General features: G+C 37.6%; 1 protein-coding gene across 2 annotated transcripts in view; it reads left to right on the top strand.

Moving 5' to 3' along the window:
• The window catches only part of LOC124366320 (caspase-3-like), a 62,745-nt gene that overhangs the window by 15,277 nt on the left and 19,484 nt on the right, over nt 1-27,984 (top strand). For both annotated transcript variants that reach the window (XM_046822777.1, XM_046822776.1), the window contains exons 4-6: nt 39-168; nt 11,983-12,156; nt 19,791-20,032. In XM_046822777.1, the coding sequence (XP_046678733.1) occupies nt 39-168; nt 11,983-12,156; nt 19,791-20,032 (546 nt within the window). The remainder of the gene's footprint in view (nt 1-38; nt 169-11,982; nt 12,157-19,790; nt 20,033-27,984) is intronic.

Below are 27,984 nucleotides of genomic sequence, written 5' to 3'. Positions count from 1 at the left end.
TATGAATTTATGCTCTAACAAAGGTTATGTTTGTTTAGCTCCACCCGAGTTTTTATAAATGGAAGCGCATCCAATGAACTCTCATTAGAAGAGGAGTATCCTTATGGCGCCAATTACTGGGAGGTGAAGAAGAACAATGTCACTCGGAAAGACTGGGACTTAAAGAAAGTGAGTTCTTTTCTTTTGGGCTGGAAATGCAACGATCAGGTGGAACATCTTTCAGGCAAATTATGATAATCGGATCTGGTTTTTATATTACCCAATATAATCATTGATACTTCATATATCGATAACCGAACTATCAGTGTATCTAAAATACTAAACAAAGGTCATGTATTTGAAATTTTTAAAATTCATTTCATATTCACAGTTACATAACACCATAAGCAATTAAAGAGCCATTAAACAAACCCATATGACAGGTAATAAGTAAAATGTAATTTAAATATTATAAACATCGTAACAATAAAACAATCTCGTGAGATTAAGAAAAACGCAGTTAATCATGTTCCAGTGCTCAAGTTTTCTAATGTTAACTATCTTTCTCATTTATTTGAAGTCATTCCAAAAAAGAGATTTTGTTTATGGTGTGGAAACGTCTTTGCAGTTGGAACCGATGATTTAAGTAATTGTTCAAATTAATTAATCAGTATCGGTTGATTACATTGATGGATGTAGTTATGCAATATTGCTTGTTAATATTTCTATTTAAAAAAAAACCAATACCGCTTATCGAACTGTATCCCAAAATTCTCCTCCATCACCAATATCACTTAAAGATGAACATTAGAGGTTAACCGATTCCAGCATGTACTAGAGTATGAGCTGACCAGACATGAATTTTGTATAATTTGCCCTGTTAGAACTACTAAGTGAAATCTTTCAGTGTTCACTTAGCAAAAACTTGGGTTAAAGTCACATAAATTACAATGTCGAGTATTTTGTGGAAGTCCTCAATATTTTAAAATGATGCATCCCACTAATATTATAAATGCGAAAGTTTAAATGTTTGGATGTTTGGAGGTTTGTCCTCGAATCACGCTGAAACTGCTATATGGATTGTGCTGAAATTTGGAACAGGTATAGCTTTTGGTCTGAATTAACATTTAGAGTGCTTTTTACCACCCATAACACATTCATTTCGTCATATAAAGTCGAATTCAAATTGAAAAATTAGTTTGTTTACATTCGAATGTTATGATAAGAACGAAACGTATTTTTACAGCTATAGTTCAAAAAACTTTCTGAAACATCTGTTTAAATTTGAATTTGATCAATTATAAGTAAACAGTGCTTGATCGGTAGTGTAATGCAGATAGTAAATAAAACATTAATATGTACATTTTACTCCAGATTGCGCCAGTGACGAATTAAAATCATCTAATGCATTAAAATACTGTTATAAAACTAACCTTAATGAACAAAATTATGAATGTTTTCACATAAGTTACTTTAACCCTCCAAGTGATACTCATATTACTCTACAGTGATAGGCCTTTTTATGATGATGCGCAGTGTTTTTTGTTTTAATTCATAAAACATATCAAATATACCTGAAATATAACATATTATATATTAAAATGTTCACTATAATATGTACTAAATGGTAATGATACAGAAAAACTTAACAAGAAAATTTTTTCATTGTATTATTTACTAATGACCTTGAAAAACAAATTTTTCCAATAAAAATTATATTTTTGAGGCTATTTTTCACAATTTCCATAGTAACATATTTGAAATTCATTATATACAAAAGATTCACAATTTAAGTTTGAACACAAAGATGTATAACACTTGTAGTTTATATTTACATGAAAAATTGATTTTGAATATGTTTTTCACCAGCATAAACAAATCGAAAACTGCCAAAAAATGTACTTTTCAACAACAAGTTCCATATAATGTTAATTTGTATCTGCTTGAAAATATACGACATAGAGTATCAAGTAAAGGAACTCTTTCTAAACCGTTTAGTATAAAATATAGCTGAATTCCGATACTAGTTATTATTTTACATCGTTTTTCACGAACGGCTCGGACCGAGCCGTTATCGATTGAGACGGGGTCCCTAACGGCTCGGTCTGAGCCGCTATCACTTGGAGGGTTAAACTGGCGGGCTTCCTTGACATTATGATATTACATTTTAACAATGGCTAATGGAAAAACAGAAAAATGAATACTAACATGCCTTAACGATTCATTCTTTCCCTGGCTACAGTCCAAAAAACAAGTGTAACGCAAATAATGATTATTTTGGAAAGTTGCAAAACCTTAATAAGAATTTCCCTCTTATACCGAAAGTACATAGTAAGTAGGTAGGACTCTCCCCTAGGTCGTAGTAGGCTTTTCAGTCCTACTTATGTGTGTATTTTCTTCGTCAGGACAAGGTAAACTCAACTAAGTCAACACGATTTTGACCAAAGTAGATTTCCGAGAACTAGATAATTGAACGTATATAAAATTTTATCGAGGCAATATGGCAAGTTAAACTGTGACATAGTAGGTAAGTGAATTTAAATGGTCTTAAGTAGGCACTATTTAACCGAAGAAGGCATCTTGGTCCTACATAAATATATATATATATATATATATATATATATTTCTTCTTCGTCAGAACAACAAGGCAAACCCTACTATAGTACTGGAAATATCTTAAACCTGAAATATATGACAAGGACTGGAAATATACGCTTTTTGACCGAAGTAAGTTTCCGAGACCTGTTGATCTGAGATTTGTGTTTTCTTGATCGGGATGACAAGGCAGCTTCAGCTGTGGCGTTATGTACATAATTAATTAGAACCAGAAATGCTCCAACACTTGCCAAACATGATATAATAATTAAGTTAAACTCTGATACTATTTACCACAAACTTAAATAATATCTACCTGATGTATGCCTACTTACGTTTTAACATTTTTATAGGACTTCCATCATATTACATCATAATTGCTTTTACTAAGTAATATAAGGACTTTGGTTCTAAGATTGCGTGCGAAGCCATGGGTAGCTAGTATTTAAATACATTTTCGAATAATAACAATATATGAAGTATTTTAATTTGCTTCTGGGTATGAGGTTAAACTGCCTAAGAGGACATCTTTTCCAATCCTCAGGTAATAGAGAGGCTAACACAGCCTCTTCTATTGCAAGACCTTGGTGCATGGTGAAGAGCCATGACTGCCAAGTGCAGGACACCATGGATCTAGACTGGGAAGTCAATAAATATCCCTGGGTGGGTGAAAGTGCGTGGGGCCCACTCAATACGGGGCTGGAGCCGAAGAGGAGTTCTCTGGAAGGGTCCAGTACCTGATGGCGGTCGGCGAGTACACGTTTTCAAGACAAGGACATCGGCGGGCGCTCCCACAAACAACTTAGGATGGTGGTGATGAATTACAATATTGCAGGATCAAAACAAATTACCCCAGGAGGGTAGCCAATCAGGTGAATCCCTCTCTGGTGTCTTGACACCAGGCTGTCTCACGGATTCTGGGGGAGACAAATTCTGTGATGGAGGAAAGAGTGGGAAGCGGGTGGTAGGCAACCAGGCCTCCGCTTTTCAAAATGCTACTGGAAGAAGCCAAGAAGAAAAAGACATGGAAGAGGGCGCAGTTGTGGAAGTGGTTTAGGCTTTTGCCAGGAGTTCCAAGCCGCAGCGTTCCCCAGTTCGGCAAAAGAATTCCTTGCCAGAATACATTTGGAAGATAAAGCATCACAAACTACGCTTTTCAAAAAAGTGGACAAGGGGACTGAAATGCAGAAGGCAGGTCCTTACACCAGGAAAAAAGAAGGGAAAAGAAGAGAGATGCGGGATGAGATGAATCCTGGGATCAGACTAGATGATGCTACGTTTGGGCATAAACCCAAGCACAAGCGGTCTCATTCCGGGACTGATAGTACTCCAGGTATTTCAAGGACTGAAGAGCAAGCCAAACCAAATCTGACAGAGGTAAAGCAGGGACAGAGGTCTGATAAAGGACATACGCAGAAAGAAACGGACGACGAAGGCTACCGTATCGTCACTAGGAAAAGACAGCCGCGGCAAAAAGTTGAAGAGATTGTGGTGGTGAAGTCAGATACCAAAAGAACCTATGCTGCTCTGGTGAAAAGCCAGGTGGACATAGAGGAGACTGGTGCTAATGTAATGTCTCTTCGAAAATCTAACAATGGTGATCTAGTCATCAGGCTGGGGAAAAAACAGACAAGGCCGAAGCATTGCGAGAAGCAATCACAAACAAAAACATCGAGGGAATTCATGCAGTGGCTCCCAAGAAAAAAGCAGTGCTCCATATAAAGGACTTGGAGGTGGATGTCAATGAAGAGGAGATAATGACTGCACTTGCAGATTCGTTGAAAGTCAGCATCTCAGCCATGGATGCAAAGGTTTCCTCATTAAGACCAGCATATGGACGCAGAAAGCAACAGTCATCCTCTCTAAATCTGCAGCAAATCAACTCGAGCAGATGGGGAGAGTGAAGGTAGGATGGGTCTACTGCAGAGTGAGACTTCGAGAAGAACGTCTACGTTGCTACCATTGTCTTGAGGAGGGACACATTGCTTCTGCAATGGAGCTGACTGTCCAGAGAGTAAAAGAAATGTTTTGATTTGTTCAGCTAAACGGAATGAAGAGCCAAACTGCAATAGATTTACTGCAGGCCGTGGCCAGAAAGAAAATGCTGGATGTCATCATGCTCAGTGAGCCTAACATCTGGACAGCGCATAATGGAACTTGGTCAGTTGATGCACATCGAGGGTCGTGTGTGAAGAGCTTAAGCCAAAGCCAGATGGTGAAAAGTCGAGGACATGGAAACACATTTTCATGGATTGAATTTGAACGTTTCTACGTCTGTAGCTGCTACCTCCCTTCTGGAAAGGCAATAAGAGAGTTAGAAGAGGGATTGGAGGAATTGGCAACTTTTAGGAGAAACAGTAGAAAGGGAGTAGTGATTGGAGGTAACTTCAATGCTAAGGCCGAGGAGTGGGGGAAGACCGTCTCAGGAAGAAGAGGAAGATTAGTCATTGACTGGGCTGCAGAAAACAACCTCATAGTGTTAAATGAAGGGAGAGTGCCAACTTTTCGGAGAAGGGAGCATCATTCCATCATTGACCTCACTTTTGTGACAGAGGACCTGGCCGAATATGCCAGTGGTTGGCATGTTAGCGAGGAAGAAACTCTGAGTGATCACATGCAAATCTTTTTTGAGCTAAACATTGATCGCAGGGAGCAGAACCGAACATCATGACCAGCAAAAGGATGGAAAGTACGGCCAGATGAAAATAATGGAAGCATTAGAAAAAGCTTTGAGACGGCAATTCAATTGTGTAAAAGGTAGAGATACACAAGAATTGACCCAGGGTCTGCAGAAAGTGTGCGAAAATGTACTTGGGACAAGGAAACATTGCAGGAGAAGATCAGTTTACTGGTGGACTACAGATATGGCATCTCTTAGAGCATCATGCATGTCCTTGCGAAGGCGAGTCACCAGGGCAAGAGGGAGATTGGGACCAGATGCAGGTGAAGTCCAAAGGCTGGTTACACTGCTCAGACAAGAACGCCAGAGATACAAGAAGGAGATCCTGGGAACCAAGAGACTAAAGTGGCTTGCTTTGTGTGACCAACTTGAAGAAGACCCATGAGGAAACGCTTACAGGATTGTTATGAAGAAGTTTGGATGCAGTTTGCCAGTGCTGGACAAAGACACACTAACACAATGTGTTGATGCCCTTTTCCCCGAGCATCCCCCTGTAGAGCACGAGGAAATCGCTGCTCTGGAAATCCCACCCTTTACAAAGGAGGAGCTAAACACGGCAGGCAAAAAGATAAAGCCAAACAAGAGCCCAGGGCCTGATGGTATACCGCCGGAGGTGGTAAAACTGGCAGTGGCTATTGTCCCAGATAAGGTTCTTGCTATCCTAAACACAGCCTTTAAAGAGGAGATTTTTCCTGCAGATTGGAAGACAGCGAGACTGGTACTCATCCCTAAAGTTGGTAAGCCAGAAGGCAGGACAGACTCCTACAGACCTTTATGCCTACTAAGCACAGTGGGTAAGCTGTTTGAGCAGTTACTGGTAGGAAGACTCCAGGAAGAGCTTAAGAGGTCTAATGCTCTGTCAGAGAACCAGTATGGATTCAGGTCGGGATGCTCGACAGTGGACGCAGTGAATGCAGTTGTCAAACTGGTGCAGCATGCTGTGAGTGGAGGTCAACACCACCGATAGATTCCTGCTGTGATTCTCCTGGATGTGAAGAACGCTTTCAACAGTGCGTCGTGGCAAAAAATCCTGCAGCGTCTGAAACAAATAGGAATTTCTACATATCTCAGACGCATGATTCAGGCCTACCTAGGGAATAGAACTCTTGACCTGGGAAATGGAATCTCAAGAAAAGTCACCAGTGGGGTCCCACAAGGATCCGTACTTGGCCCGACCTTGTGGAATGTCTTGTATGACACTGTGTTCCATCTGGCTCTCCCACCTAACGCAAAGGTTGTTGGGTACGCTGATGACCTTGCACTGGTTGTGATTGGAAGCACAGAACGTGTTCTAATGGAAAGAGCAAATGAGGCCATTTTGCGGGTCGGCTGCCACTTGGAGGAACTGGGACTAGTATTGGCCCCACAAAAGACAGAAGCAATCATTATGGCTGGAAGGAGGAGACTTCACCCAATCACCTTTTTGGTGCAAGGATCAAGTATCACACCTAAGACCAAGGTAAAATACTTAGGTATTTGGTTGGACAAATCAAGGACCTTTATTCCCCATGTTGAGGAAACCGCAAGAAAGGCCTCTGTGATGACAGTAGCTATAAGTCGAACAATGAAGAACATTCGAGGCCCAAAGGAGGAAAAAAGAAGACATATTCTCAGCAGCTCGGTCTCTGCTTTTGTATGGAGCACCGGTGTAGCAAAGTGCCATGCAGTTTGCAAAAGCAAGGGATGTGGCTCCCAGGGTGCAACGGAATGCAGCAATGAGAATAACATCGACCTACAGAACAATATCTCTGGATGCGGTTCTAGTGCTGGCCAGTACTCCACCTGCCCACCTACTGGTGAAGGAACGAACAGACCTGTACCAAGGCGAGAGGGACAGGACGATGTTACAGGAAAGACTGTATGACAGTTGGCAGCGGGAATGGGAGGTTTCAGCTAAAGGCGCCTGGACAAGAAGGCTCATCCCAGACGTAAGAAGATGGGCAGAACGAAGGCACGGAGAGGTAAATTTCCATTTGACACGGATTCTGTTTGGTCATGGATGCTTCCGGTACTACCTTGAAAAGATTGGAAAAAGCGAATCAAGCACCTGTCGTTACTGCAAGGAGGAAGACACCGCAGAACACACCTTCTTCCACTGTGAGAAGTGGGCAGAAGCACAAGCAAACTGCTTTGGTACTACCGGACACCTGATACCTGAGACACTAATCGTCTGTATGTTGGAGTCTGAAGACAAGTGGGCTGCAATCAGCAGGATGGCCTTTTCCATAATTCGACGAAAAATGGAAGACGAAACAATGCGGCAGTAAGGTGGTAGCACAAGGCACTCACTTAGCTGAAGCGGTGTCTGTCTTCACAGCTGAATGCTATGAAGCGGTTCCGGCTAGGTGGGCAGAAAAGAAAAGGGTGGGTTTTAGCGGGTCGGCGATCTTTATAACGTAGTCAACCCAGCATAACCTGGAGTAAAGGCAAGAAGAATAACCTCCAGGGTATCTGGCTGCAGATTCCCCATCCTTGCCCCCCCCCCCCCAAAAAAAAAGTATTTTAATTTGTATATTTAAGATTTTCTAAAATTGTGTGTATTTTTTATAAATATGAAGAAAATATAAGTCCCATTTAAAATAACTGTATTTTGTTAAAAGTATTTCACTAAAATGCGTGGAAAAATCTTCAAATGTGTAGGAGATATTGGGTTTATTGTATTAACTTACATGTACGGCTTATAATAGCACTAACAATACATACGAAAAAAATGTAAAGACTACAAGTTTTTTTGCTAAAAACCATATACGTATATGCAACAACCACAAAACTATTTTCCGGTATATTTTAATTATAGTGAGTTGTTTCACTAATAGTTTCAAAGTGTTTGGAGGATCGCAGTGGCGTAGCGAAGGGGGGGAGTCCAGGGGGTCCGGACCCCCCCCCCCCCCCCCCCGAAATTTTAAGACATTGAAAAATGAAGCATGGAGCAGGAGAAAAAAGGAGAGTTATCATTACTCTTGTCTACAAACATTAAATTGATTGATTTAATTGATCAAAGTGACCGTTGTTAAAAATATAATTGTCCTTTCGTTTAAATCATAAAGTATCAAACGATACTTTTGGGCTCGGCTTTTCGGATAGTGTAGTGTAATCACAGTATTTCTATAGGGCGCGGTCACGTGACGTGGCAAAGTAACCTGAACCGTAACATGGCAAACAGTTTAAATTAGCGACCACTTCGTTCAAATTCGTCTTGGGGACGAAAAATGACTGCTTAGAATTAAGTTACGACGTTGATTTTAGGTGTCATTAAACTGTAGACGTGTATATAATTATCGAACAAAATAAAAAAAAATCACTTTTGGTCGGAAAATACATTTGAAAAACTCTACTGATTAGAACTTCAACTAATTTGGACTTCAGTGATTGAGGTAAACGTGGTGTTTTCGGTTGAGTTAGGACGACGATTTTTGTTATCATTAAACTGTACACTGTACCTGTATAATTATCGAGAATAAAATCACTTCCGGTCGGTAAATACCAAAGAAAAGCTATTCAAGTTTTGATGATTTTGGATTTCACTGGTTGAGTCGTTGAGATAAAACTGGTACTTAGAATTATGTTAGAATATTGATTTTGGGTATCAATTGAACGCCGACTAATAACTACTTAATTATCGAAGAAAAATTGAAAAAATCGCTTCCGGTCGGATAATACACAGGAAAAATTCTACTGATAAGAAGTTCCGACTACTTTGGATTACACTGACTGAGGTATTATTTCATTTTCCTTAGTATATTCCGATCGGAATTGATTATTTTTGTTTTTCTTGATAATTATATATTTATTAGTCGGCATTGAATTAATACCTAAAATCAATGCCGTAACATAATTATAAGTACTACTTTTACCTCAACCACTCAACCAGTGAAATCCAAAATCGTCAAAACTTGAATGTGTAGAGAGCTTTTCTTCTGTATTTACCGACTGGAAGTGATTTTTTCCTCAATATATATATAGTTAGTCGAGTACAGTTTAATGATAACAAAAATTCGTCACCCTAACTTAATCAAAAATACCACTTTTACCTCAATAACTGAAGTCCGAAGTAGTTGAAGTTCTAATCATTAGAGTTTTTCATGTGTATTTTATTTCCGACCTAAATTGATTTTTTTTTTCCGATAATTATGTACTCGTCTACAGTGTAATGATACAAAAAATCGTCATTATAACTCATTCATAAATACCTCTATCAGTGAAACCCAAAGCAGCCGAACTTCTAATCAGTAGAGTTTTTCCTGTGCATTTTCCGACCGTTAGTTTGATCTTTACCCAAACAACGCTAGAAAATTGACCACCTTTTCTAAAGGGTTTTCGGTCGTCAGTGGCCCAATGTCCCCGAAGGGGTATTTCATTTTCTCCACAGAATATAGTTGTGTCAATTATACACTTGAGTGAAGCTCTGTTTTGTTCTTCTTTCTTATCCAGTGAATGCAACATCACATTGGTGCCTTCTACTCGGCCAGAATCGAACTTCGTAAAGTTTCTGTAGCTATACAAGAAAATTTGTGGTAAATAAATAAATAAAAATGCCTTTATTGCAAGCATTTCTCAGTATAACAACTGCTTTACAGAACAACTCTTGTCATATCTTACACTATTCATAATACTGGGAAATAAAAATAAAAACTAAAACCTATAGACTAAAGAAAACACCCAAACAAGACAAATAAATTACTGTACAATCATTTGTCACAATCATGCCACATGTCACGATCCTGCATACATTTTCCATGGGGACAAACTGACAGCATCTCGGAAGGGTGACACATGATCAAAGCCCCTCAAATTGAAAATGAATCGAACTGCAGAATTTTGCAGTCTTTGAATCCAATCTATGTCTCCCCTAGAGATACTGTTGCCATATGCAGGATAGCAGTAATAAAATACAGATAGAACAAGGGAACTCATAAGCCGGAGCTTAGCGGATTTTGGCAGCAGACTTCTAAATCTGTACTACTAAATCTGGTACTAGAGTTGCTGTAAAAGTTGAATTTGCCTATTACATCTTTCCACTTTCTATAAGGCATAGTTACTAAAGCTCCACATTTTTACCTTTTACCAGTGAACTCATTGGCAAATAACACACAGAACGTCCCCCGGATCCCCGGTTTCGGACCCCCCCCCCCCGAACGAAATTTCTGGCTACGCTACTGGAGGATCGGAAGAAAAGTATATATTGAACAGTCGGATGTATAGACTGTGCCATCAAAAGCATTAGTAGTGGTGTCAAGTGCATGTAGCTTAACAACCATATATTGTGTGTATTAAATTTTTTATGTTACTGAATTTTTACTCAATAATATACCTTACTTATTGCTATGAGCATAGCATTCACCAAATGAAGGATTAAAATTTAAACCTACCACATTTATAACTGTGACATTGACTATGGATTATATTGGTTTTGTTTATATTCACATCATTAGTTTCCATTCCATTCTTTAATAAATTTGTAGTTCCCATTTATTGTACTTTCCATAATAATATCATATAGGTCATTATAATACATAATTTATCACAATTGTGACTCTTGTATTACAAAACAATAACAAATGTAACAAATTGACGTTTTTTGTTATAAGACGTAGTTTAAAAAGGTATTTTATGTCGACACCTGTTACATTAACTCTCCATCAGGCGCTTAAAATTAGAAACACCATCAGGCGCTCACGGAGGTTTCCTCCAGGGTAGCGAATAATGGATATCATAGTCGTTTAAACTGTTTTTATTTGTTTAAATATTCATACTGATATAATTACAATGTAGTATATTCATTTTTAGAAATTAAATAAAAATTACTCTCTTATGTAATTAATTTTCCAAATAAGAAATTCAAAATCTTAAAAAATGTTATTTTATAATAACAATATGATTAATTTTAAGGAATAATGCAATTAATTCTAAAAATGTTTAACCTACTGTAATAATATATGGAAATTAACTTAGTTTTTAACTTCTTACAAAAACAACTTACTTCAATTTTTGAGATAATATACAATAATTGTTGTATTATTGTAATGTCAATTATTACTCTGAAATCAAAATTTATTCTTTACTAACAATTTTTTTACACACTACATAAAGTTTCAAAACATTTTCCTTCTGGTTCTTATAACGACAATGTTCACTCCATAAAGAGTACTGAAATTTTTCCTATCACCCTGTTACTGTACTGACAAGTATCTCGTCTTCATTCTCCATTTCACAAAATTCAAATAAAATATATTGTAAAAGTTAAAAAGAAACCATCACAGGTCACACATTTAGGCGCACATGGATTATTACTCCATAAAAACTAAACACAATAAGGCGCTCACGGAGATTTCGTCCAAGAACTACAAACACACCATCGGGCGCTCACGGAGGAATCGTCCAGTCTCGCACGGAAGTAGACCTCACACTGACAGATTTTGACAAAGATAAGCGGGAGGCTATTGTTTCGATTCCCCGAAAGATGCTCGTGAAGTACACTGTGGGAAACGACTGCCAACATCAGAAAAGTAGTACTATTTTTAATAATAAAAAATACACGGAGGAAAACTCCGATTAGCGCCCGATGTAGGGTTAACACCAAATGAATATTGTACCATTGTTCTTATTAAATCAATAAATTCTTTAGATAAAGTCATTCCATATAAAACTAATTATTGTACACCTTGACCAAAATATAATCATACAACACAATGCAGAGCGCTAAGTTTAAATGTATTATGATCGTACAGGTGTACAGAATGGGCTCCAAACCCAAAGGATTGGCTTTGATCATCAACATCCGAGATTATGTGAATAAAATAAAAGATCTCCGTGAGGGATCGGAAGAAGACGTTCGCAGACTAAAAAGTACCCTGGAACAGCTGGACTACAAAGTCACTATCTGTGAAGATCCTACAAAAGTGGTGAGTAACAACTTGAATATTTTACACTACTCTGTATATTTGTGAAGCCATAATAGCATTAAATTAGCATCAGTTATATCCGCTGTAACAGACATTTTAAAATTAAGACATTTTTAAAGTCTTTAATTAAGGAACAAGTTTAAAGCCAGGTAACTACCAAGCAAATGTACCTGTTGTCAATATCTGAAGATCATTTTGATATGTAAATACAGTAACGTTTTGAGATTTATTTTATTTCCGTGCACATTAAAGTCACAATAATTCTAGTCTCGTGAGAACAAGGAACTGTGTATTTAAATATGCCTCTTGAATAAATACATTTTTAGTTACAAAGACTGTACTGCAAGCCAAAGTACATATTAACGGTTTTCTTATTTATTGATTGCCTACTCGGACTTGTAGGCGTTGCACGACAGTTTCTGCCATCTATAACTAATTTGCACTGTTTATTAGCATAATATTTTCAAAGTTTTTTTTTAAGTTTTAATACCGTCAGCTCTACAGTTAACTTGAATGTTTTTGACTTTATAATATTAAATTATTATACTGGCTTTTTGAAAACACATTGATGTTCTGGAGAAATTGAGCAAACTATAAGTCCAAAGTTGTATTTAAAGCTTACCTATTGCCATCCCAAGTAGATGAGTGTATCACCTGAAGGACAAGTTCAAATCTTGGTATAGCCACTGTATTTTCATGCATTAGCAAATAATGCTTGGAACTTAGTCTGAAGTAGTGTGTGAATAATTCCGAGGTAAAACTATTAGAAATAACTATTGCCATTATTTGTGGAATGAAAATAAAATTGTGTGGAAGATTCGAGAGTTTCACATTTATGTTTTATTTATTCTCGAGGGAAAGAGACGGTTGTTTCCGCACATGGTCTTGAAAGGACCTTTACGCCTCCCTTACTTATGTTTGCGCCCTCAATCTGAAACATGTTCATTGCCCCTGTGATGCTTACACAAGCTAACTTTCAAAGACTCTGTAGCTTTGTAGCGCTGTTTTTTGTTCTAATTTCGGCCACCACACAAGAGCAGTGTACGTGACCGTTGGATTTATGATGGCTTTGTAGATCCAATAAATCATTTTAGGTTTCAGTCCAAAGAGTCTTTTACAAGCTCTGAAGGCCTTTCTTGCTTTGGGTAATATGTTCTCAATATGTGGGTTCCATGTTAGCCTTTTATCTAGGACTACACTTAGATATTTGTCTGCATCAGAGTGTTATCCTGATTATCTTCTGGAAGAAGTTGAACAAGCTGGAACTTTTTTTTCCTCTTGGAGTAGGACTGGGAAAACTCCCTCCGTCCCAGGATATTTAAATGGTTTGAAGGATCTTATTGCCCATTTAATACTTTCAGATTAAAAAATTCTTTTTGACTGTTGTCTGGTTTTTGCAACCTCCTGACAAGATCTCTCCTCCGCCAGAGAATGAAAATCCTCATTTCAAGCAGAGAGACCACCCGGAAAGTGTGTGTCCAGCAAAAATTCTAAAGTCTCTTTGTTCACCCTAAGGCTACCATTAGCCTTTAATAAAGACTCCAGACGGTTAGAGTGATCAGTTTGGGGAGTTTTATGAAGCCTGGCAGCCTCTGGTAGGCTTTTTATGTTTTTGCAAAAGTTTTTCAAGTTTTTATTTTGATTTTTCTAATTTTTTTAAATTTGTTTAGGGCATTTTGATATAGGAACCAGTCATCTGTCCTATTTGCCCATTTAAGAAGTTTTCTTGTTTTGTTTTTTTAGTGTTTCTAGCCTTTGAGTCCACCAAGGCATCTTTCTTTAGTATATTTTGTCTGAGGGAGCAGTTCTTCTCATAGGCCTTTATGATGGCAATCTCTACCAATTGAGCCGACCTCTCTAATTCAGATTCTTTTTCTAATGGGGTTTTATTTCCTCCAACTCTTCTGCTAGGGACACTTTGTATCCCTCCAGTTGGTGGATTTTGGAACCCTAAAAAATTTCTAAAATTTCTAAAAAAATTAAGGAAACTCATAATGGTAAAAGGCAAAAGGTGCTTATATGTTCTGACAGCCATGGACGTGACTTAGGCTATTCAAGTGAATAGTTATTCAAAAACATTGGATGGTGTCGGTTTTGTGAGGCCAGGTGGTTTTAGCAGAGGAAGTGTTAAATTTTGCAAACATTGATGGTGAAAAAACTTGGGACCCGAGGATGCCCTTGTTGTTATATGTGGTGCCAACGATGTTGCTCGCAACGAAGCAGAGAGAGCACTCAACGTAATCGACAAGGTCACTTTGCAAACGTATTGTATTCCCAAAATAGTTTTGGTGGATTTTCCAATTAGATTACGATTTAAAAATGTGGTCATGTGTTAACAAAGAAATAATAAGGTCAAATGCAGCACTTGAAGCTCTTAGTAAAAAGTACCCAAATGTCTTGCTGGTCAAGTCAAGTATGGCTGGGGCAGAAACTTACACACACAACATGGTATGCACATGAATGGCTTGGGAAAACACTGGCTTGCAAGAAGAATCTGGTGAAGTATTGGTGGAGAGTAACAAGGTCAGTCTTGATCCATAGATCAACCAGCGGCAGAACACATCAACTCCAACATCACCCCTCAAAGATGAGTATAGGAGCAATGAACAACAGTTACCAGTCAATGAGTCCAGCTCGATATTGGGTCACCCTAGATACAGGAATCCACTTCAAGCTGCGAACTGTCTGTGGTTGCAGAGCCGGTGAAAAAGTTAGCTTCGGGAAACTTCTCACCCCTCTGTCACACTACACCACCGTTAAAAACTGCAAGTCCTATCAATAGTAATTTAATTTCATGTTATACAAAGTCTGTGGTAAGATACATTGGTGTGAATGTAATGCATTTAAATATACAGTCAATAAGGAACAAAGTAAATGAATTGTCAGTATGTTATATGAAGCCCAATGTGATGTTGTGTTAGTTAATGAACACTGGCTTCTTAATGATGAGGTGACTCTTTATGTGCCTGAGGGTTTTTAAATTAGCTGCAGCATACTGCAGGAATGAGCCCTACGGGGGTGCCTCTATTTTAGTAAAGTATATATATTGCATACGAGTTTATTGATATTGCCCACTTAAACTATTACTAGCATTTTTGAAGCTGTCTGTATTTATGTAAGTACCTTTAATGTATTATTTATTTCATTGTACAGGACTCCAACCTCAAGTTATGATATGTTTTTTGATTACCTTGAAATCGTTACTCATTTTTATTAATAATAAGAAACCAACAGTTAAAGTAGTACTTGGGGCAGATTTCAATACAGATTTTTTTAAAGTAAAAAAAAATAGAAACAGTAACTCTCATTAATGTACTGAAATCTTTTAATTTGTATCAGGCAAACAACCTTCCAACCAGACAAAATAGTGGTTATAGATAACATAGTCACTAATATAGATAAAAACTATTTTGAGTGTAGTTTGTGGAACTACGCTATTTCTGATCACAAGGCAATTAACTTCAAGTTCTCAACCTCCTCAGTTTTTTCCCATACAAAAATATCTCTTATAGGAAAGTAAATGATAAAATATGTATTTGTTTTTACATCGCTTGTGTCTCAATTTGACTGGGATCCCCTATTTAAAATGACTGATACACATGCTGCTTTTGAATATTTTGTAAATACACTCTTCATCTGTGTATAATCAGTATTGTCCAAAGAGTACAAAAATGTATAAGGTACAAGATAGAAAGAAACCCGACCTGTTCAAAATGGTTTGACGATTCACTAAAGAAAACTAAGAAGTTTTGTAAATATACTAAGAGATATGTTAAAATTACCAGCATATAAATATGATTGTAAAATTGAGAAATTGTTATAGTACACAAAGGAGGTTGTATAAGGCAAAAATTAAAGAAGCAAAAATTAATCACAATGATGAGTTTATGAATAAAGCTAGTAATAAGTGTTTAGCTGCTTGGAAAATTATTAAAAATGAATCAGGGAATTTCAAATCAGATGTATCTCTTCCTCCTATAACACCAGATCAGTTCAATGACCACTATATACATATTGGTAAAGAAATATTGCAGTTTAAGTCAGTCTACTAGTAGTAATAGGTTTAAGTCATGAAGTGTTTTTTTAACAAGTGCTTAAACGTCTTCCTCCGGTAAAGTTCTGTTGGAAAAGTGTGGATGAGGGAGAAATATGTGACATTGTAAATTCTCTGAAGATGTCAAAATGTGAGGATATTTATGGATTTTCAAAACAAAATTGTGAAACAGATGTCTCCATTCATAATTAAACCTTTTAGTGTATATAGTTAATCTTTGTCTGTCGTTTTCTGTCTTTCCAACTGCTTAAAAACATCCAAAAGTTATAACTCTGTTTAAGAAGGGTGATAGAATGTGTATTGATAACTATAGGACCATAACAATTGTATCAGTATTTTCAAAAAATTGTAGAAGAAACTTGCGTTTAAAAAAACAATTATTAGATTATTTTGATAAATATCAAATTCTTTCATGTAGCCAGTTTTGGTTTTCGTCCAGGATACTCTACAGTTAAGGCCCTAGATATTGCTGTGACAAAGATTTTAAGGAGCTTTGAGGATCATGAACTTGTGGGAATGACCCTTTTAGACCTAAGCAAGGCCTTCGATAGAATTTCTCATGGTGTTCTTTTGAAAAAGCTTGAATATTAGGGAATAAAATAACGAGCAATTACAATTTTTTTCAGACGTATCTGTGTGGCAGATTGCACATGGTATCGGTTGGAAATCAGATTTCATCTGCTAAGGAGGTTCTTGCTGGAGTTCCACAGGGTTCTGTCCTAGGTCCCTTTGCTATTTGTACTATATACTAATGACTTGCCTGCTTAATTTAGATTGTGATACCATATTGTACGCAGACGACACCTCTATCTTAGTAAATGGAAAATTGTTTAAATAAAGTGCTCAATCAAACTAATAGAGTAATTAACACAGCCAATGTATGGTTTGATTCTAACTATCTTAAAATAAATGAAAGTAAAACAGAACATATAGTGTTTACTTTAAGACAAATGCAGATAGATAGTAAAATGACAAAGCCAATAAAACTCTTAGGTGTCACTATTGATCAGAAGCTTTTATGGGAGGATCATACAAACAACTTAATCTCAAAATTGGCACGTGTTTGTTTTTTATTGAGAAAGTTAAAGACCTGTGTAAGCCAAGAGTTGATGAAAATGTCATATTTTAGTTTTTTTCATGCTCATTTATTGTATTCAAATATTTTGTGGGGAGGTAGTAACTGGTGCGGAAAGAGTTTTTTTTATGGCAAAAAAAGGCATAAGAATCCTTTTTGGTTTAGGGTTTAGGAGTAGTTGTAAGGCTTATTTTTCTTACTACTCATAATATAATGACTGTACCCTGCATTTTCCATTTTTCAAAAATTTAATATATGTAAAAGAGATATTAATGACTTCCTCTGTTTTAATGGTATCCATAGTTATCAAACAAGAAATGTAAACAACTTAGTCCTGCCTATTTTTATTCCTAGACTAGAAAAATATGCAAAGAGTCATAAATATTTACAAATAAAATTTTTTAACAAACTCCCTGGAATATGGAGAGTATTAGATTTTAATTCATTTAAGAGGCAGGTTTCTGGTTGGCTGTCAAGTCGTGCATTTTACTCCATAAGAGAATTTTTTAGAATTATAATATTAGTGACAGTTAAATGTGGGTATTTTAAAGATTTTATGTAATGTAGTATTGTATTATATTAGTATTGGTGTTTGTGTTATTTTATTGCACATAATATGTTATTGTTATTTTATGTATTAGCAAGCTGTGATATTTTTATTGTTGGAACTGACGAAGCCTATTGTAATTTTTTGTATTACTTAATGGGTCAATAAAGATCTTGATTCTTGATTCAACCCTGTGGGTCATGTTTGTCTCTACTCCCGCCTCTATGTCGCACCTAATAAGACAATATTCCGAGAGGGAGGCCTCCTGTGAGGCATGCCACCTTGCAATGTTAACGCATTTAAGGCCTTTAGATAAGGTAATATCCAAAACCTATTGTCGTACTCTAGTTATAAAAGTGGAATTAGACCCCCCTATTTTCCTCAAGATTCAAACATTCTTTATTCATATTATGTACAAAGGTGCAATAAATAGCGTCAAATTACAAATGGTCAATACTTAATACTAGATAGGACTTTAATATAGATTTTATTTATATTAAAATATATTATGTTATACCAAACATAGAATGGCCCCTCCTAGATTCTTTACAACAGTTAGGTCAGAATTGCTTACTTCTAGCTGAGAAAATATTCATCTAGCGAATAAAGAGATAAATTTATTAAATTAATAATCTTTCACCTCTTGGGTTAGCTACCCCACTAGGTGTGGTGCGTGTTGTAGTCACTGCCGAGGATGAGGGCTACACCTCTTTCTCCGCAGTATTGCAGTATACTTTCTACTTCCACTGATGGGCAGTGTGTTGAAGGGTTAGGGAAATATGCTGAAGCAAAAATTACACCTTACCCCTTGTTGTGAGGCTACTTTCACTGCCACAACCACCAGGTCTTTTGTAATTAGATTTGTAACAGGAAAACCAGTTAAATATTTTGAAAGTAAAACATATGCTCTTGGGTTTTCATTTGATCGATCATATATAAGATTATCAACTTGAGTCGTTAGGCCCTTGATGTAACCTTTGTTGATTTAAGGTTTCTGGATTAGGGTGATATCCAGGCCTGTTGTGATAATCCTCCTTCCCAAGATGTCAGTTGCACCCTTAGCATGGTGGATGTTTATCTGAATGAGGCGTATACTTACGCCTTTTTACTATCTCCCCAAGGTGGTCCACCCTTGTCCATCTTGGTGTGTTTGGGGACGAGGCCCACTTTTCTCCCTCTGGTGAAACCGATGGTCATTTCAGAGTGGGTCCCTTCTTCTGGAAAAGAGGTCCCATTTCTAATCCCTCTTTTTTGAACTTGAATCCACTTTTTGAGAGATTTCTCTGGTTTGGTTTTTTTTGTCAATTCATTGGTACTCATTGTGTTCCCACGAGCAGTGGAGATCAAGCATTGTCCCGTTCTACTTGGGAAAGGCAATGTTTAAACTGGAGATCGCCAGGTATCCAGAGTTCACATAGAGATCAAGTTCTCCCTTGACCACGCAACCCTCGGTATATGCTGTTCCACCTTGGAAAGACAGATAAAATAAGTCAGATGTAGAAAAGTATAGTAGAAGTTAGATGTTTGGGAGTAGATTTTCCCGAAAGCTGAGGTTAGACTGAAACTAAATGAGAGCGTGAAAGGTGATAGAAAAGAAGCCAGTCAGTTCAGCTGAGCCTGATCGGAGTTTGGTAGAAGGTAAGAAGTGGATCAGACAGTTCCCAGGTGTGTGTGCACGGAAGTACAGCACTAGATGAAGAGAGAAGGTGTGATTGTGCTTCGGGAACCCAATGACTTACTCATATATTGGGGTGTGAAGACCCCGCCACTTCAAACCCTTCACATATTTTATGTTATACCAACTATTAAATTTTTATTTGTACTCAGATTTTAAAATCATCTTAAAACATATAAAATTGTAAAATAGCCGATTTGTTGGCATAACCGATTAGAATAGAATCTTAGATATTCATATCATTATTGTATATAAGATTGTGAACGACTGATTTGGCTCACAGGAAATCCTGGATGCAGTGACAATGTTTGCGAAGAATGATGAGCACCGACAGTGTGACTCGTGTATTATGTTTGTGATGAGTCATGGGGTTGACACCAAATACACACAGCTGACTCACACAGTAAACATCGCAGCTTATGATGGCCAGTATGTCAACTCACAGGATATCATCTCCCCTCTGATGCCCAAGAGGTGTAAAGCACTTGTTGGCAAACCAAAGTTGATATTCTTTCAGTGTTGCAGGTAAGCTGAAAATTTACAGTAAAAAGTTTTGTACAGTAGTACCTCGATTATCCTTCACCTCCGGGATGAGAGAATGGTCAAAACGCTAAAAAGATCAGATAGTCAGGGAAGAATGAACTAAGCCGTTTACAGGGATACAAACAATTTATTTGAGTCAAAAATACTTTTTTGTAACTTATGAATACATCAAGAATAACCATTTGTTTAAATTATAAGTAAAGAATGGAAACATGTTTCAATCATATTTTAATTAATTACAAAATCGGAAATTCTTTATTTTTAATTTTTAAAACCTTAATGTGGCTTCTGTGTTATGCCACCTCTTTGCCCTCATAATGTCCATGACTGCTGATTGTTGTTCCAATTATTTAGGGCAGTCTCAAAGGCATCCTTTGCTGCAGAGTGGCTGATTGATCTTTTTGTCTTCCTCTTTTTCTTCTTCAACTGAATGCTCTTCAATGAAAGCTACATCTAGCTTTATTTAATTTTAATATGAATTATAACCTGTACCTGTACCATTAGAATTTAATGTTATTTATATATATATACATACATACATACATACTAGATCACTGTTTGTGCCCTTTTAACCCTTGTATTAACCCTTTGAATGCCACAAGGCAAAAAATTTAGTACAAAAGAAATGCACTTGCAACTATATTGCAAGTCATATGCGAAAAATGCCAGGGAATAATAAGAAGTATTACCGGGCTTCCGGTTAAAAACAATATATTTTTTTTATTTTTCATACTATTTTTATGAAACAGGTATTAAAATGTTTGTAGAAAATTGTATTACAATAAAATGTTACAAAACAAATGAAACAACATAAAATAATATTAGTTTTGGCATGTCAAAACCAAAAAATGTATAAAGCAATTTTTATTTTTTAGTTTTTATTTTTTTTTTACAAATTAATAAGAAACAATTTTACTATGGGAAGAATTTTTTAAATATTCTTTATAACATTGTTAATGTGAAAAAAAATAATGGTTAACTTTTTTACATAATTACTATAGTTACATAACAATGCTTGAAATTATGTACATAATGAAAAAATCATTTTTCAGTACCGGTAACACAACACTAAAACAAAAATTATTAATGCATTACTTACATTTATCCTTTGGTTCTAAAGTATATCTAATATATGTTCTTCATATTTTCCCAAAAAATATGTACACACACACACACACACACACAAGCGCGCGCACGCAATCACGCACGTGCACGCAAGCACGCACGCACGGGAGATACCAATTTAACAAAATCATTTTAGAGATCCTAACCTCAAAACGATGTAAACACAACCATGTGACCGAACGTTTTATTTTAGATATTACGCATACTATACGTAGCGAGTTGTTTACGCGCCAACGATGTTACGCGCCCGGTTGATCACCGCCAGCTGTTGTTGCTTCTATTATTCTGTGATTTTTTTAACTTCACTAATATAAAGTACCATGTGAACTATTATTTATCTATTGCAGGATAGTTAACAAATAAAACAATATTGGTTGTGAAAAGAATTCATGAAAAATAAAGCGTTAAAAATTACGATAACAGACGGCGACGACGGATCGTCGCCTGGCACTTTTCGCACAGTAAGTCGGCGACGATCCATCGTCGCCGTGGCACTTTTCGCAAGGGTTTTTGGCGACGATGTATCGTCGCCGTGGCACGCAAAGGGTTAATTATGTTTATAACTTTTTTGTTTCTGTTAGAATAAGTATATTTTAAACTATATTGTTATGTCCACGTCAGCTATCTGAATTGAATTGAATCATAATTTATTTCAAAAAAATATTTACATGCGTGCAAATTTACTTTCAAATTTATATTATCTTATTACTACACTAGTTAAATGTTTACATAAAAATATTATATACATCAATTTAAAGTGGCCTAGGAAATGAGCTTACATGGGCAGAAAAGCCTGTGCGTAGGCTTGAGTTGCTTCCCTGGAGATTTTGGACGAATTGAATCTGGTGATTAATTATCATATAACATCAACACACATACAAGCCAAAAAACCGTATTTAGATAATGTGGTATTGAAATTTATTAGCATAAATACTACAAATAGTTTACAGGAAAGATTTAAAGAGATGAAAAAAGTTAAAGAAAGATGTATTTTAAGGATCAAAAAGTCAACATGCAGAACAGCCTAACATAGTACTAGCAGATCTTTTTGAACAGATTGCTGATCACGGACTAATTGCACAGTGTCCGACTCAGGAGTGTCTGCAGTTTCTGAATCTGCAAAGATGACATGTTAATATTTTAAAAGCCCTATAATTTTTAGACTTACGGATTACAAGCCATAGCAGTTGAGATCACCACTGGCTACGCTAGTCTGTCTTTCGCTAGTTTTGTTCTCGAGACAGTTTCATTCAGTGAAGCAAGACTTTTTTGCGGTAGCGTTTTATAGTTGATACCTCAAACAACAAACTCATAAATGTTATAGAGTTCATCTGTAACAAGTTTATTTTCTGACACAAATTTGTTGAACTTTCCAACAAAATTTTTAGCGGCATCATCATCAGCTGAAAGTTTTTCATTAGAAATAACAACTTGCCTAATGCCATATCAATTTTTGCATGGCCAAAGCCAACCCTTACTTGCTGCAAACTCAGTTTCTTCACCGGCCAAATTTGTGTGTAACTGAATTGCTTTTTCTTTTAAAATAGGCCTTGAAAATGGAGTCCCTTTACATCATTCCTGACAAAACCAGACCCATACAGCTTAGTGTAAGGGCTCAAGTTTTGGTTTTTTTAGATCTTTTCTGGTTTTTATAGCATGTTAATTTTCTTCTGTTATTGAAAAACTTCTAGATCTTTGTGTTATTTTCCTGTTTTTAATGGTTGTTACGCCAACATCTATTTTAGATGCTATCTTAGCAGCTGACTGACCTTACTCCAGCCTTTGTAAAACACAGTTCCTGCTCAATTGTGCACAAAATATGTTTTTTGTCTGTACTTAAAGCCATTAATACGCTTAAAAATTGACATTCACTTCCACTACTGAAATTTTTAAAACAATGTCAACATGAAACAATACTGTACACTGAACAGGTCAGCAGATATATGTCAACTAATCGATAAAATGGGCATGACTCAGATAAAGAAAAGAACTACTCAGACATCTGCTTGTGACAGGGAACAACAGATTATGCTGGTATGTCGCTCGGGTTGAAGCCAAATATACATGATCTGATGACCCGAGGTCAGATAATCAAGGTGCTACTGTAATTTTATTCTCTCATATCTGGTAGATGGCCTCATATTCCAGAGTTTACTCTCTGATTAAAAATTACAAACATGTTAATTCAAGTATTAGTACAATCTTATCTCTTTATCAATGGAATTAATAATTTATTTAATACCTGATGTAATAGTAGATTTATTAGATTTGAAACTGTGTAGTTGTTGTATTCCATTAGTTCATTAATTTTTACTCAATGAGAAAAATTATTAACCCTATGACAGGTGGGTTTTTTCTCAGTAAGCATACCCTAAAAAGTGAGTTTTTTTATTTTTGATTTTTTTGTGTGATTTGTGTTTACTGTAGTAGATGAGTTATGAAAAACACTCAGTGAAACGTTTTTGAAGTTTTTCTTTGTATTTACATTAATCTAATCATGCTCAAAAGTTATTATATTTACAAAATATGAGAATAAGATAAAATATTCAGTATTTTCTTATAAACATACTAAGGTACAAGTTAGTGACAGTACACAAGTCTCCTCAGAAACTTTTGATGATATGAAAGGTGCGAAAACAGTCGGACACACAAAGCGGAACGCCGAATTCCCGGCAAATCGTGTCCTGGCACTGCTGCTCATTGAAGCAGGTCTATCCGCATACTCTCTTCAGCCTGTCCTTCTTATCTGTAGCATAGATGGTGGCGGGAAAATGCCGAGCAGTAAGTCTCAGGGTAGCATCTTAACCAAAAATTCTTCTGTAAGTCTTTCTCACACCATTTTACCTAATCAATAATTACAAACAGCGACGATCATTTAATTCACAGTAGACACAACAAAACGTTTACAATCAGGGCAACCGGTAACGTAAAAGTAAGTAACATTATTGTGAAAACTGTTCAGCACCATAGCGCTTCCCTTATGGCTATCGGGATTACTACGAGGTTTGTGTAGCAAGCAACCCTAAATAACCCTTTTTCAAAATATAAGTCAGTAACCTTAAAACCTTCAACTGTGGTCATTCGTCATTGGCCAGTAGTAAAGACTGGGACTGTGGTTGGTCGTCACTGGCTAGTAGTAAAGACTGGGACTGTGGTTGGTCGTCACTGGCTAGTAGTAAAGACTGGGACTGTGGTTGGTCGTCACTGGCTAGTAGTAAAGACTGGGACTGTGGTTGGTCGTCACTGGCTAGTAGTAAAGACTGGGACTGTGGTTGGTCGTCACTGGCTAGTAGTAAAGACTGGGACTGTGGTTGGTCGTCACTGGCTAGTAGTAAAGACTGGGACTGTGGTTGATCGTCACTGGCTAGTAGTAAAGACTGGGACTGTGGTTGATCGTCACTGGCTAGTAGTAAAGACTGGGACTGTGGTTGATCGTCACTGGCTAGTAGTAAAGACTGGGACTGTGGTTGATCGTCACTGGCTAGTAGTAAAGACTGGGACTGTGGTTGATCGTCACTGGCTAGTAATCAAAGACTGGGACTGTGGTTGATCGTCACTGGCTAGTAGTAAAGACTGGGACTGTGGTTAATCGTCACTGCCTAGTAGTAAAGACTGGGACTGTGGTTGATCGTCACTGGCTAGTAGTAAAGACTGGGACTGTGGTTGATCGTCACTGGCTAGTAGTAAAGACTGGGACTGTGGTTGGTTGTCACTGGCTAGTAGTAAAGACTGGGACTGTGGTTGATCGTCACTGGCTAGTAGTAAAGACTGGGACTGTGGTTGGTTGTCACTGGCTAGTAGTAAAGACTGGGACTGTGGTTGATCGTCACTGGCTAGTAGTAAAGACTGGGACTGTGGTTGATTGTCACTGGCTAGTAGTAAAGACTAGGACTGTGGTTAGTTGTCACTGGCTAGTAGTAAAGACTGGGACTGTGGTTGATCGTCACTGGCTAGTAGTAAAGACTGGGACTGTGGTTGATCGTCACTGGCTAGTAGTAAAGACTGGGACTGTGGTCGGTCGTCATTGGCCAGTAGTAAAAACTGGGCCCGTGGTCGTTTGTCATTGGCCAGTAGTAAAGACTGGGACTGTGGTTGGTCTTCACTGGCTAGTAGTAAAGACTGGGACTGTGGTTGGTTGACATTGGTCATTATTGACAGAGGTGGGGATGACTTGTCTTGAGTAAGACGTGGTACAGTTCGGCTCCGTATTTTAGTTAATTTTTGGTGGTAAACTCGTTAATTTCTTACGCAAATCTTACACAATTGTATTCATTATATTTTTTTCTAAACATTGCAAGTAATATTTTCCCAATTCTTAATCTTTTTTGTTTCTATTCTTACGATAAAACGATCATTATTTCATGTTCCGTTCTCCGCCTCATCTAAGATCAGGTTCAAAGGGTAAACCGGTTCTCTTATCTTCAACTGATAAGCCCGTACTCCAGCGCTCGCTCTCCGCTTCTTCTGCTTCAAGTCCTACTAAATCGATAATGCCAGCTGATAACAAGCCCTCCAACACACTTGGACGCTGCCTTCGTAGAGAAGTGTGTCAACAACTACCTGTCAGGCGGTGAGGGACTGAGAGCGCTCTTCGCCAAGCTCACCGAAGAAGTCAAGTCTGCCCGTCGAGTCTGCAGTGACGAATGCCCTCGCCAACATGCAAAAAGAGGTTAAGAAGTTGCAGGATGAGGTGATCATCCTAACAAGGCGTGTGGGTGAGCTTGATGAGAGGCTGGGAGAGAGGTCAGATGAGCTGGAGCAATACCAGCGCAGAAACAACATCCGGATATTTCGGCGTAGAGGAGAAGACCGCTGAAGACACAGACCAGCTTGTGATCGATCTCTGCCGTGACCGACTAGGCCTGGAGATGACCCGAGAGCAGTTGAGTCGCAGCCCACCGCGTCGGGAGATCTCAGCCTGGACCAGCACCTGACGGCCGTAAGAGGAGTCGTGCCATTATTGTTCAATTCTGCAGCTACAGGGACCGGCGGAAGGTTTTTGATTCCAAGAAACGACTTTAAGGGATCTGGCGTCACAATCAGAGAAGATCTGACGGCCCCGGCGGACGGAGGTGTTGCGACAGGCGACGGCGCGTTTCGGGGCCAGGAGCACTTGGACCCATGATGGACGCGTGATGTGGGTCGACCATCAGGGCGCTCGGGGGTGTGGCGACGAGACTGGCGGACCTTCCTGTGGTGAAGATTGGACTGGCTGCACCTACGCCTACACCTATTACCTATCAGCTAAGAACCTCCTTTTACTTCTAATATTCACAATTATTTTGAAATTGTTTTATATTGCTAAAATATGTTTTACTATTATTTAAAATACTTTTGTCTTACGTATAGAATAGAAGTAAACCTTTTTATTTATTTTTTTATTCGCCTAAGTTGTGTATATGTGTTTGGCGTGTGTGTGTATGCGTGCATTGTATGTATGTATGTGAATATGTAATGTATACCCTTCAGCGAACTACATATTTTAGTTCAGAGTCTCTTACCTCAAAGTTGGAATACAGCCATACTATTAGTTACTAGCCTAATGATATTTATACTTGATTTGAAATTAACTACATTCGTTAATACCCTATTATTTTGTCTTAATAAGCATATGCGTGTCGTATATATGTATGTATACTATATATATAGCATACTTAATTCAAATATTTATAATTTTATGAACCTACTGTATTAGAGATTATTACTATATGAAAACAAAATATTTGCTCGGATCATATTAATTCATTACTAAATTAAATATTATTTATTACATATTTGTTTTATGAGCTAATCGCCTTAATTTTTAGTCCAAGTCGTTAGAACAGTTTTATGATCCCCCCCCCAAATTTACTTTTTGCCACTATTTTAAATTATTTACATTATTGGAGCTGACCAAGTGAGTAAATGAAAACTATGTCAGTACCACGTTTTCATTGCGTGAATGTTTAAATAATAAAAAATATTATCGATTTTTTACTGTCAGAATATGTCTTTTTTTATTAAACCGTATGAGTGTGTGTGGTTTGAGTGTGTAGCCGAGTCTTGTGCCTGTGTCCGCGTGTCGCTCCGCCTCGTCGTGGTCTTGTCACGGCTAGCCGTGCGGAGTCCTGACGCACCCGCCCGTGCTCGACGCGCTGTCGGTGCCTCTGCCTCACCTCCTCTTCCACCATGCTCTTCGCCAATCACTGTCATCTTTCCGTTCTTTTCTTAAATTGGCTCACGTCAACGCTCAGTCCTCTTCTGCCACATAGATGAATTCCGCACTATTTTCGATTCCATTCAATTTGATATCATTTTAGTCTCTGAAACTTGGCTTAAATCCCATATAACTGACAAGAGCGTTGAGCTTCACGGGTACAATATTTATAGAAACGATCGCACTTCGAAGGGAGGCGGTGGAGTGGCCGCTTATGTAAAATCTCATCTTCCTGTATCTGTCCTTTACTCTTCCGATAACTCCAGGTTAGGGTGTCCTGAGTACATGATTATCGATATTAGTTGTAATGGGATACACGTTCTAGTGGCTGTGTGCTACAGGGCACCTGGCCTGGATTTTCATGTGGAATTCGAACACTCACTTATCAATTTTATGGCTCCTTATCGACATGTCATTGTGATGGGGGACTTTAAACTGCAATTTACTGGGACCTGATAACTACGACAAGACCAACTTGACTAACCTCTTCCTTTCTTGTAATTTAATTATTCTTCCACTAAACGCCACTCACCACACAGCTACTGCCGACACATTGCTGGACGTTATGGCAGTTGCTGACCCGGATCGCGTTGTGCATCATGGACAATACCCT

Source organism: Homalodisca vitripennis, chromosome 7 (genome assembly GCF_021130785.1).
Source record: "Homalodisca vitripennis isolate AUS2020 chromosome 7, UT_GWSS_2.1, whole genome shotgun sequence".
Lineage (NCBI taxonomy): Eukaryota > Metazoa > Arthropoda > Insecta > Hemiptera > Cicadellidae > Homalodisca > Homalodisca vitripennis.
Note: the sequence above shows the minus strand (reverse complement) of the source record. Positions and strands in the feature narration are given on the sequence as shown.